General features: G+C 53.9%; 1 protein-coding gene across 2 annotated transcripts in view; it reads left to right on the top strand.

The window, feature by feature from the left end:
* CDH23 (cadherin related 23) overlaps positions 1 to 12803 on the top strand; it is a 74286-nt gene extending 61483 nt beyond the window's left edge. For both annotated transcript variants that reach the window (XM_035329582.1, XM_035329581.1), the window contains exons 9-12: positions 4284 to 4362; positions 10492 to 10604; positions 12243 to 12431; positions 12682 to 12803. In XM_035329582.1, coding sequence (XP_035185473.1) covers positions 4284 to 4362; positions 10492 to 10604; positions 12243 to 12431; positions 12682 to 12723 — 423 coding nt within the window. In that variant the 3' untranslated portion in view covers positions 12724 to 12803. The remainder of the gene's footprint in view (positions 1 to 4283; positions 4363 to 10491; positions 10605 to 12242; positions 12432 to 12681) is intronic.
* The last annotated feature ends 2 nt before the right edge of the window (positions 12804 to 12805 follow it).

Below are 12805 nucleotides of genomic sequence, written 5' to 3' on the forward strand. Positions count from 1 at the left end.
TTCACCCCGAGCACCAGCCAAATCCACCTCCCCAGCTTCATCTGTAGGGCAAATATTTTTGTGCACGGAGGGAAAAACCCGTCCTAGAATGGTGTGCTGGGTCTGCAACACCTGATGGCTCACTTCTTGCAGTGGCAAAGTCTCGTTTCTTTACGCCTTTTTATTCACTTCGGAGCAAAATTCTGTCTCTGACTGCTCCGAGTGTGCCGGATCAATAGGGCTGAGTCCTCCTGTCACAAATCCCACGGTCAGGCAGCACATTACCTGTCTGGCAGCCCAGAGATGGCCAAAAAATGGCTTCATGAATTACTTTCATGAGGTTCAGCGCTGCTGAGATTAAGGAGTATTTCTGTGGTGGGCAGTGTAAGCCACAAGGGGAAAAAAAAAAGCACTACTCAGATCACTGTTAACAAAAAAATGTAGATGAAATTATAGAAATGGTAGTCCCACAGGTGTCAAAAAAAATTATAGACTCCATCACCCTCATGGTGACCTGGTGACAGCAGGCAAAGCAGCAAATAATCGCTGTGTAAGCCGAGATGGGAAATGAACGAAGCCCTGCTAGCCCACCCAGCTCCTCTTGGCCCTATGTGACACCTCCAAAGACATTGAGGTAGGATAAAAGGAACAAAAGCAAGCAGAAGAAGGTGAGAAGCAGCGTTTGGGTCCGTCTCGTGGCCTTTATTCCCATGGGAAGGGGGTGATGAGTGCAGCTTGCGCCGAGCAATCCTCTCCACAGGATTTGGTTCAGCCCCAAAGTCCTGCCCTTCGGGGGAGGAATCTCACAAAATGAGCTTGTCTTCTGCTCGGGGTTTAGCACACGGGCTCTCCAATGGCAAATCTCCCCATGGAAAACCTCCTCCTCTGCTCTGCCTCACCACCCGCGGAAGCCCACTCGGTTTTGGGAAGGATAACGGCAGGTTTGGGTCAAGGTGTCAGGGCTCGGCCAGCTTCTGCCCAAAACAGGGCTCCTGTGCTCCCATTTTCAGGGGCCTGTGGTGTGTTTGTGGGGGACGTGTGGTGTGCTGAGGCCATCTCCTGCCAGCCCCAGCCCTGGAGATGGCTCAGGCTTCCCCCGCTTGCCGCCACGCTCCCTTTTTATCTGCGGCCCACAGCATGTCTGTGCTCCTCTATCAATGTATCGGGCGAGAATACCTAATCTAAAGTGTATACATTACCTAATAAAATCCTTCTTATTTGGGATTATTGCATCAAATTTTAATTTCCTCACTCGAGCAACAGCATGTCAGCCAGCCCGTCAGTGAAGAGCCGATAGAAGGTGAAAAGAGTGGATAAACTGCAGCAAATTACTGCAAACAGATCTCTATCAGCCCTTTGACTGGAATTGACTGGAATTAAGAAGTGAGAAATAGGATTTTTGCCTCCGAATCTGCTGTGGCGGCTTTCTGAGGCGCTCCTCCCGGTGCTGCGCCGTGCCTTTCTAGTCCCTAATCCAGCGCCGGGCAGAGAGGGGAGAGGAGTGCCGTGATTTTTTGGCAGACCAGGATCTGGTAGCGGAACTGGAAGCGTTTTGGGCTCACGTTTATTTGGACACCAAGAAGAAAGACTCGTCTTATCGGGACAAGGAAGGGGACGCAGTGGGGAGAGGCTCTGCTGTCCCTGGAGGAGTCGTGTCTTCTTCTCTGGCACTGGTTCTCATCCCAGCCTGCCTCGGACATCTCTCCCTGGGCACCCAAGGTGTTGATGTGTTTCTTCATCCTTGGAGACGTTTTGGGTGCCCACCATCACGCCATCTGCAGGTCAGGTAGCATCCCCGATGCTCTCCAGATAAGGTAGTAGTGGCTGGAGAAGAGGTGTTGATGCGAGGTCCAGGCACCATCACGGCTTCAGTTTGGGGTGAAAGAGGTGAAATCCACCTGCTAAGAGAGGAGCTGAGGCCCCTGGAAGCCTGCTTTATCCCAGAGGGAGCCGTGCAAAGGCACGGGGGGGGGGGGGGGGCCCCCAAACCCCGCTGGTGCTCAGTCCCGAGATCAGCAGGTGTGTTCCCTTGCAATAGCATGGTATAGATCCATGTAAAATACCATTAAAACAGTTTTAGTTCTTCAGCGCCACCCCCTCCCCTCCAAAAACTCCTTGGGTTAAAGAAATAATGTAAAATCAGTGCTATTTTTGCCCTAGAGTCTCAATAGCTCCAAGTTAATTCTTTCTTACAATATTTCTAGTCCATCAGTGTGAACACTTTATTAAAAGCTCAGGGTTTTATTAAAAAAGGATTGATTTACCCCTGCCCCTCTTCAAAAAACCCCTCAAACTTTGTTTGGATAATGTGCCATTCTTTATTTTCTTTGCTTTCTTTTAAGCATAGATTCTTCCAAGTTATTACTTTTCTAAATCTTCTCCCTCCTTCCCTAGAGGGAGAGAGTTGTTCTGCTCCGTTTTATACCCACCTCCCGAGCCCTTTCCTTGCTGTAAGAAGTGCCAGGAGCGTTTGGGAGTTTTCAAGGGCCGTGGGTTCACACCGTAAATCCCCGGGGTGATCCCCGGGCAGAGCTCCTGCTTGCTGGAAGACAGCTTGGGAATTCCATGAGGATGGAAATCCCTTTTTTTTTTCGTCAGATGTTTTGCTTAAGGTGGTCGGACGGTTCCCTCCGATGTAGGGTGCAGCTTCTCCCCCCTTGCCGTGGCAAGAACTAGGTAGTGCAAGGACCAGCATTGTGGTCCCGTGGGATTTTTGGAAGAGGAATTGGAAATTGAGACGTGGCTGGTGAGAGGTCAATCTTTGCCATCGTGTGATGGCTTTAGCCAAGGGTTTGGCTTGGTTTTGCGTGTTTTCCTATTTCTGCTCTCTCTCTGGTTGGTTATTTCTGCTGGTGTGGTGGGCAAGGCCCTTTGTGACCATCACGTGCACTAAGAAATGTCTGTAGCCTGTGTGTAGCATCAGATTTTGCACCTTTTCTTCTCCCCATCTCATTCCATCTTATGCTGAATGGGAATCCCCTTCCGTGACCGTGCTCTGAGGGTCTCCGCATCGGTTGTTCCTGGGGGCCACAAAGCCGGTAACAGCCGCTGGTTCGGCGGATACCCATTCTGCCTGTCCTGCTGCTGCTGCTCCAGAAGGTTCAGGCAGATCCTAAACGCGGGGGGGATGCTCAAGGAGGAAGCTTCCCTTCCTGGAAGCTGGGATCTGCCTCCTCCATCCCCGCTGTGGTGTTCCCTTAGCATCCTGTGTTCTGTCGGTGGGCGATGAGTGAGCTGTCAGAGCAGCCAGGTGTCTTTGCCCACTGTGGGGCTCCCCAGCTGCTCGTTTTCCCCTTTTTTCAAGCTCTTTTGGAAAGGACAATTCCTGCCTGTGATTTAGAGGCTCTCTGGAGGCTGCTGAGCCTCACCAGCCGAGCGCTGCCCAAAGGCCCTGGGATTTACGGCGCGTGGTCTGGGCTAATCGCGGGGTTTTGCTTAAGGAGCCGATTGAAATGCCCTCGGAGGTCAGGGAAGGGACTGATCTGCCTGCCCTAAAAGCCAGGGACGTGGCGAGTCCCTGCTCTGCACCGGTGATGCTTCTGCAGCACCTCTCCCTTTGGCCTTCAGCTGATGGAATGTGGGGCAAACGCAGGGCTGCCGCCCGCCGTGCTCCATCGCTAGGCACGCAAACACCTCCGCTGACATTTCCTTTGAGGGCAAGGAAAAAAAAAAAAAAGAAAAAAAGATTGCTTCTTTTCCCACTGTTTAATAAACCAATGAAAACAACAACAGCTGAGTTGTAAATTTTTTCACACTCCATTAATTATGTGCATGTGCCTGTGTTTGTATTCACATGGGCTCGCTGCAGTGCGGCGGGGGACGCACAGCTTCTGGAGCTGACAGGAGCGTGTGATATTTGTATTTTAAGAGCTGAACAAGGACCCTCGGTCACTCCTGTGGTCCTCGCTGCCTTCTGTGGGCCTCGAGGACCTTTGTGCTGGGCTTTAAGAAGCATGATGGAGGATGAGGTTGCAAATAAGGCCATCCCCTGTTTGCAGCGTCCATTCTTCTCCTCCTCATTGTCTTCAGTTAAACCTTTGCAGCTCCTTCAGCTCTCCGTGCCTTTGCTAATGCTTCACTCCCACCTCCTTCTCTGATTCCCACTGCTGAGCTCCTGGCGACGAGTGTCCCTGCCTTGATGGAGCCCTGATGGCTGCCCTCACCATGCTTCAGACCCTTCTCATCTGTCCCCACGTCCCCTGCCCTGGCATGTGGCTGAACCCAGCCTGCTCGGTGGGACCCATCGGACCTTCCCCAGCGCCACCGAAGCCTGGGGCTCTAACACCTCTCTCCTGTCCCCACAGGGCACCACGGTGCGGATGATAACAGCAGTCGACCAGGACAAGGGCCGTCCCCGTGGCATCGGCTACACCATCGTCTCCGGTGAGTCCTGGTGGGACACGGCACGGGGGAGCCTGGTGGTGTTGGCACGGTGGCGGTCAGCAGCAGGAGAACGCAACCATTTACAAGCTTGACACCTCACAGAGGATGCCCCGAAGCCCTGGGAGCCCTTCCCAAGGGGTGTGGGCATTGATTTTGGGGGAAAATCCTTGCAGCAAGCCGTGGTGTCAGTGCCTGCTGGCTGGTGGCTGCGGGTGTGGAAATAATTCCCCCTATCGCTCCGGCAGAGCCTGGCTGCTCCGAATGCTCTTTTAATCAACCCCGGGGGTCAAGGTGATCTCACCCGGGCTTTCAAGCCCATTGATCCCGACTGCAAGCATCCAGGTCAGCCTGCCTTTGAAGATGCAAGGATTATTTATTCCTCTAATTCCCTCTGCAATTTATTCTAATGTGCCCCAGCGGGAATTAAACAAGAGGTTCCCCCAGCTCACGTGTATCGGTGGGCAAAGTGCAGCAGGGGCTTTTTTTTATTATTTAACCATCCAAAGTCTTTTCCATTCTTATTTTTGTGCTTCTCCCTGGCTTTCCCACGGAATAGCCCTGAGGTTCCTTTGCTGGGGGGTACAGACAGACAGACGGGTGCCCCGCTCTGCTCGCGGGCACCAAGAGCTCAATCCTGCCCCGCTGCCGCCTGGCGGGGGCAGCTCCCGTATCGGAGCATCGTGCAGAGCACATCAAAGCCACCGGGCTGCTTTGCAGTGGCTGACTTCTCTTTTCCCCATGCCAACTCCACGAGATTTGCAGAGCATTTTCAGAATAGGTTGAGAGCTGTCACCCCTCGGTACGAGCATCTTTCTTGCCTCCTCCCCAGCCAGAGCAGGGCATCACCCTATATTAGGCTCACAGTCAAAAAAAAAACTTATTTTTTTCTAAAGCCAGTAAATATGTGAATGCCCCCACCTCTTCTTGGGATGTTCTGATGTTCTCCTATAATTTCAACAACCTGCTTTTTGCTCGAGAAAGTTGTTACCCCGTGCTCCAGCCGTGGGAAGTGGCCGCTAGCGCACCTCCAAAATCCCGCTCACCCAAGGCACGCGAGTTTTTGGCAGGCAGGTAAAGCCTAATTAATTTGTCATTATCCTCGATCACGATGGGAAAGGTCAGCGAGCAGATTTCGTGCCTGAGCGGGTGGATTTTTACGGCATTTTTTGCAAAATAAAAGATAAAAAAATAGTGGTCTAACATATGGGAAGCGGGATGCAAATTAAATTAGAAACAGACCGTAAGCAAGAATGGGTAATTAGAGCTGGCACTAATGAGGGGAGGTGTCACTGGGACAGGGGATCAGGGCAGGGGGATACCCACTGCCCCTTGCCAAGCCCAGGGCACAGGGTTCAGGCATCGCTACCCAAATTTTAGCATCCCCCTTGGATATACAGCAGAGGGAGAGGCGCGAAGCGACCCCGACGTTCATCATTCCCTCGGAGCAGGCAGCGGTGTGATTTGGAGGCGGGGTATGGAAATTAATTTGGCATCGCCATGGTCCTGCTCAGCCGTAGCCGTGCCTCGGGATGTAGTGCAGAAGCTCTTATTTATACAGCCGTCCCCAGGCACAAGGTCCTCCCCGACAGCAAAACAATAAAACTAAAAGATTAACCATAACCGCATAAAACACGGCCGGAGATCTAACTTCACGCCGCCAGCTTACAAGGCTGTTAAGCCTGAAATGAGGCAGCAGCACAGCCCTGGCTGTTTGTCCACGGGGTGGCCTGGGGAGTTGTGTCCCTCACTTATCCGTAACCCCCCTTTGGCTGTTTCTCCCCTTCCCTCCCAGCCTGAGGAGTGATTCAGCCCCCTGAAAACATGCTTCTTAACTCTGTATTTGCAAGGAGTGGGGGCACAGCAATGCAAAAGTGATTTGGAAAAGAAGCCCTCGTGCTGCCCTGCTTGCTCCCGGCTGCTCCGTGAGGCCGGCGATGCTCGGATGCTGAGGTCGGGGCTCTGTGTGAAGGACAGATCATTAATCCCGTGCAGTAATCCATGGCTCCTTTTGGGCAGATTTACGGAGATAGCCTCTGTGCCGGGCACTCTGCCTCCTCATCCTTCACGTCCCAGGTGAGGAAGGTGACTGGTACACCACGACTTGCTCTAGATAAGGCTTTTCATTTCGGGGAGCTCTCCGCTCGAAGCAGATTGATTTTCCTGGTGGCACGCAGGCACCAGCAGGTGATGGGAGAGCGACGGCCCCGGGTGCGCAGGGCACCACAGGCTCCTCAAAAGGCGAAATGCAGCTGCTGATAAACTGCCCGGGCTCCTTAAGAGCAGGATTTTTATCATGGATCAAGTGGGTTTTGTCATCAGTGGGCATCATAGGGGTTAAGCCAAAGGAAAGGCAATGCCAAATGTCTGGTGTGGTGATGGATGGGCACAAGGGCAAGCCAAGCGTCCTATATGGGTCTTGGGAGCTCCTGCAGGCGAGGAAAGGGAGCTCTGGGCAGCAGGTGCTCAGGGCTCCTCAGAAACCCTCAGAGCAGGTTTTTTTTCCCCCCAAAAAATGGTTTTTCTAGGAGGCTGGTTCAGCTGCTGGTGAAGCGCTCTCCTCCTAAAGCTGGCGCATCCCGAGGGAAGCATGAATTAAAAATAATTATTTGCACGACGGAACAGAAGTGTGAGTTACAAAAGCAGGAGGGAGGTGTGTCTGAAGCTAACTGTGCTCGGGCTTTCTTCTGTTCTTGCTGCTCAGGAGTAAGATATTTTATACTATACTAAACAAGATATTCTATACTAAATCAGATCTCACCTGTCCGTGTGCCTCCCTTTCCAAAGGGCAACGTGAAGCTCTGATTGAGGGCATCCCTTAAACATGACATCGGGGAGCATCCTTGGAAATAGAGCCCTCTAATTTTAATATTCCCAGTCCCTGGTCTGCGTCGCGCTGGCTTTTCCCCACGTCGGGATCTCTGGGTGAGCCGCTGGGGTGTCGGTGTCCTCGTAAATCACAGCTGCCGGCAGCGCCTTCCGGCCTGATTTAAGGGCACTCATCTCTGTAGGAGGACAAGCTGATGGGTGGGAAAGTGCCTGGCGCCGAGTTATTCATCACAGGCTGTTTTTCCACCCTGCCAATGGCCGGGGATGAGATAGCACAAGGAGGAGGTGGTGACTGCGGCCGTACCCTTGGGTTTCGTCACCCCGTTGGCTCCGTGGCAAGCCGGGGATAACGGCAAGGCAGCGGGGGGAACGGTTTGTCTGCTTGGCGGGGGGTTCCCCCAGCAAATGGCCTCTGGAAATTAAAACTATACATCCCCATTTATGGGGAAATACAGAAAGTAGGCTGTGTTTAATTGCTGGGACTTTTCTCTTTACCTACCTGGGATTTAATGTATAGGCAGGCAATGGGAAGGGATGAACCTGTCTCTAGCTGCGTCAGAGCTAGAGAAAACAAGGGCTCCTGAGATGTTTGCTGGCATGGAAGGTTTTCTGGCAGGTGTTGAGCCTGGCCATGAGGTTTTTACGTCAAAAGCTGATTCAGAGTTGTTCCTGGGCACGTCACAGCACGCTGCTTTCATGTTCTGGTGCCTCTGCCTGCTGCCGTGGGAGAGCAAAGAGGCATTTTGGGGACCTGTAAATCCAGCACGGGCAGGGTAGCTGCTAAGAAGGTACAAATATATATTTTTTTGCATTTTATTTGCATCCTTCAGCTGCGTGTGTTCGCTCTGAGATGGCAATGCTGGGCGATTCGGAGCGGCTTCTTTTTGGGGATACTCACTGCCTCCTGCTCCCTGCTGCCTGGGACACGTCCTCTGCATTTCTTGGCTCGTCTGTTTGCAGGAACGAGCAAAAGCAACATTTACTAGCGTTACCTTATCCTCAGGGTGTCGCCTAGGAGGTGGGCATGGGGTGGGTTCGGGCAGAAATAGGGTGGTGAAGGGATGGGAGCGGTGCTCCTCTGTTTTCTTTGTCCTTTAGAGGAGTGGTTGTTGTGGTCCAAGCTTCAGCATCCCCTAATGCGAAGGGTTACCCTCAAAGCGGGGGTCTTGAATGTCTGTGGGCTTCGAGCATCCCTCTGATACCTGGCCACAGCTCCTGCCGGCTTCAGGAGGGGGATCAGAGCTCTGAATTGAAGCCTGGGGCACTTCCCAGCCTGTCACACGGGGGCAAAACCTCAAGGTGAAGAGCGGCGCGGTGGTCACAGCAGCTGACGGCCTATTTATACGATGATAACTGTGTCTGTTGCTGACTCTCTGAACCACATCCAACAGCATCTATTTCGGTGCCGAGGAGCCCTGACGGAGCACATTTGGATTAATAAATTACCCGGCGCGAGGTGTGTGATGGGTTCCCCTTTGGCAGCTCGTGAAAGTCATCCGCAGCGAGCAGGATGCTCGCCGGCACGGGCAGAGCTGCTTCCCCGGGCGGGCTGGGACCAGCAACGTTGGCATCCCCCTGTGGGTTCGGATGATGCTCGAAGGCCAAAAAGTAGGGAGGAAGGAGGAGATGTGGAGGTGTCTTGTCTTTTCTTTCCTTTATTTTGTTATTTTTTTTTTCCCCTTTGGAAAGGGGAGGCCCGCGCCGTCCCATGTCATCCGACAAAGGGGATTAGCTGGGGGGCTCGGCTCAGCTGCAAATCCCCTCCGTGTCCTCTGTCTTGTGGTGCTGCTACAAAACCCATCGGGCACAGCGTTGGAGGGGTCCTGTCCCCACGTCTGACCAGCGTGGCTGGTGGAAAGCTGATGGAGAGAGGGAGAAATTATCTGGGGACCAAAGGGTGGGGAGAGAAGAGGCTGGCAGGGAGTGGAAGGTGAAATTGGCTCTTTTTTTCTCCCTCTTTTTTCTTGCTGTTGGGAGAAAAGGGAAGAAATGTGAGGATGATTAGAGAGATTTTTTTGCAAATGCCTCTGGGGAAGGCGCATTGTTTGGCGGCAGCGCGAGCACTTCGGCCGGAGGCGTAACGAAAGGCTGCTTGGAGAGGCATTGTAGGGGAAATTAGGAACGTCCTCGGAGTGACGAGGCTGGAGCCACCTCTTTCCCTTCCCAGGCTCGTTTGCAAAGGCAGTGATTCTCTAGCTAGCAGAAATGAGCCCCGGAGGGCACCAGGCGTGGATCTTCCCTGTGAGTGGCCCCTGGGATCTCTGATGTGCAGCCTGGGAGGGTGCACATCAGGTCCCTGCGTTATTCCCCTAGCCCCCAGAAGGGACTGCGAAGCATAGAACAATTTTTAGGGTGCAGAGCTGGGCACTGCGTTGAGCCCTTTGCATCCAACCCATGCCCCGCTGACCTGTTTGCACTCAATCACTCTGGTCTCTGAGTTCACAGTGTTTTCTGACTGAAAACATATTTTTATTACACTTTATATTAGGGGGATGGTGGCACGATTGCCCCAGTACGTAACATTTACCATGGCAATCCCGAGCATTGAAACGCTTTGTGGCACAACTCGCTACAGCTCGCGGGGCGTCCTTCAAACCAGGTATGGGGAAAAACATCAGGACTCGGCCGTAAATCCCAGAGCAAGGGTGGGAAGTCGGGATGAGAAGAGGCAGGGGCCGAGGAGGAGAGAGAGGCAGCAGTGCAGGTGACCCTATGCCCTGCGCATCACTAATTCAGCAGCCGTCCCCGATACTGTGTCGGGCTGGCATCGGGTGTCCCAGGCTGCAGCCACCAACTGCTTGCTTTTGTTCCCCGGGGACTGTCACAAGGGCATCCCCGGTGGTGCAGGACATTCATCTTTTTGGCATCTGCTGGCCGAGAGGCTCAGGTGTCACCTTAATCCTGCCTCGGTGTCTAATTCCAGAGGAGGAGGCAGGCAGGATGCTCGCTGGAGGCACCCTGTGTGCGTGTAAGGACCAGCACAGAGGCCAAATTTGGCTCAGACAGAGGAGAACGAGGCAGCTGCAGGGGGGAAAAACACATCTGCTGAAAAGCAAGAACATAAAAACAGAGTGAGTGCCTGCAGTGTGTGCTCCAGCACTCTCCTGGGCGCCAAAGACATCCAGGTAAATGGAAAGCACCACTTCAGTGCTGGGGCAGGTTTGGGGAGGAGAGGACCACCAATTTTAAAGCACATTGAGATAACAGGCAGGGTTTGCAGAGCCCGAGCACAAGGCCTGGTTGCACGTGGAGGCTGGCGGGGGAAGATGCTCATGTCCTCGCCGTGCCTCTTGTTTTTGTCAGGGAACACCAACAGCATCTTTGCGCTGGACTACATCAGCGGGGCGCTGACCCTGAACGGGCCGCTGGACCGAGAGAACCCCTTCTACAGCGCCGGGTTCATCCTCACGGTGAAGGTGAGGTCCGGGAGACAGCCTCACGGCAGGGTGGGAGGGCTCCCTGTTGGGCTCACGTCCCTCCGGGCCGTGGTGGGCATCCACGACTGTGAGCCGATGTTCCCCAGCCAAGTGATGCAGGATGCTTAGCGCACCTCGCACCACGGCCCCAACCGTGGTTGCCTCCATATGGGTACGTAGGGCCAATCTTGGTGCCTGGCCTCCAACTAGATCTGGCCTCCAACCAGATCCTCCTGCCGTTGTATCTGCGGACAGGGAGGTGCCAGAAGTTGCCTCTCCGAGCAAACGCACCGGAGCACGCTTTCGCAGCCCCACCTGAGCACGGCACCTGGCTCCGCTCGCAGCCCTTTAATTGAAATCGATACCGAGCTGGGCAGCTGGTCGGAAACGCATTTAGGAGTATAGATTGGGCTGGGCCGAGGTGGGGAGAAATCAGCACTGCAGGAAGGGTCATTGATTGAGAGGGCAGCAGCCTGCTCGCCTCGGAAAGGGCTGGGCTTTGGTAGGGGGCAAAGGGACAAGAAATTCCCCCCTTATATCAGGCACGGGTCGTATTGTGGGGTTTTCTGCATGGGGAGGAGACCCGCATCCATCCCTCGAACCTCTTGGTTTGGAGATTCATAGTTTGAATTCAGTAGAAACCAAGAGAAGGGGAAAAAAACAACACCACACATACGTTGTGTATATTTAATAGGAACAAAACTATCTGTTTAGCCTTGGAAAGGTTTGCAGACCTGAAAGCTTGCCCATTTTCCTGCCTGCACGCTGCCAGGCTCCCAGCTAGATCACGCTGCTCTGGCGGGTTTCCTTTTCCCTCCCCACAAACTTCTCCTCACCCCCCGAAAATTGCCAGCCCCTTCCCCCCGATGTTCCCTCACCCTGCGACGCGCGGCGAGCATCCAGCTGGGTGGCTCCTCGCGGGATCAGCCTGTTCTGCCGGGCTGTGCAGGAGTGGAGAATAGCAATGAGCCCGAGGACGAGAGGAGGGACCCTGCTGGAAAAGGCTCTTTGCAAGCCTTGCAAGAAAATCTGCTCGCCTTGCCTTTGGAGAAAGCAAAATTCAAGCCCCCCTTGAGATAGAGGTGCGATACGGGGTTGTGACTCAGCCCCGTGTTAAGACACGTGGTGCCAAACCTATTTTAAGGTCTTAATCTTGTTTTCCTCTGGTGCCCTAGTTTCTGTGCTTTTAGTAGTACTTTGGTGGTTAGCCTGCACCTCAGGAGGAGGCAGAGGAGAAAATAGGAGTGCACTCTACCCCCTCGCATCTCCCCTTGGTTTGGGGGCAGGTTTGCAAGCACCGCGTCTGAAGCAGGAGTGATGCCATCCACGTGTGTGTCAGCACCAGCAGCATGGAAAGTCCTCGAGGTCCTGGGGCTGTGGCAGGACCAAATGGCCCCGGGTTCCCAGAGGAGCTGTGGGTGCCTGGTGGGAGCTGGTGGGCTCAACCCCAACCTTGGTGTGGGCATCTTCCCTTAGTGCCACATCTTGGACATCTCCCCAGTGCCAATAAGGAATCAGAAATTCTTCCCAGTGCCCAACCTAAACCTCCCTGGCACAACCTGAGGCCATTTCCTCTTGTCCTGTCTCTTGCCCCATGAAAAAAGAGCCCGACTGCCCTGTTGGTTTCTCTCCCTGCAGGGCACGGAGCTGAACGACGACCGCACGCCCTCCAACGCCACCGTCACCACCACCTTCAACATCCTGGTCATCGACGTCAACGACAACGCGCCCGAGTTCAACAGCTCCGAGTACAGCGTGGCCATCCCCGAGCTGGCCCAGGTGGGCTTCGCTCTCCCCCTCTTCATCCAGGTGCAGGACAAGGATGAGGTGAGCCGGCCCCTTTGTACCGCTGTGGTTTTGGGGGATGCAGGGTCGCTGGCGATGAGGCGCATGGCCAGATCCTGTATTCTGTAGCTGCTCCTTCCCCAGAGCACGGACACGGGGTGGGCTTTCACGCCGTGAGGCTTGCACGGCCACTGAGAGCCAGAAAATAGGATTGTGCTTGATGCTGATCCTTGCCTGCTGCTCGGGCATTGCTAGGCTTCCTTTTTTTTTTTTTTTTTTTTCCCTGTTTTAGGAAGGGAGGAGACTTTCTGCAGGTCTCCCAGGGGACCTTTGAGTCCCAAAGGGACTTTTCCTGGCAGCTCAGGTAGATTAAGCAGTAGCAGCGAGGAATACAAAACAAAACACCTTCCCCCCCC

This window comes from Oxyura jamaicensis, chromosome 6 (genome assembly GCF_011077185.1).
Source record: "Oxyura jamaicensis isolate SHBP4307 breed ruddy duck chromosome 6, BPBGC_Ojam_1.0, whole genome shotgun sequence".
NCBI classification, from domain to species: Eukaryota; Metazoa; Chordata; class Aves; order Anseriformes; family Anatidae; genus Oxyura; species Oxyura jamaicensis.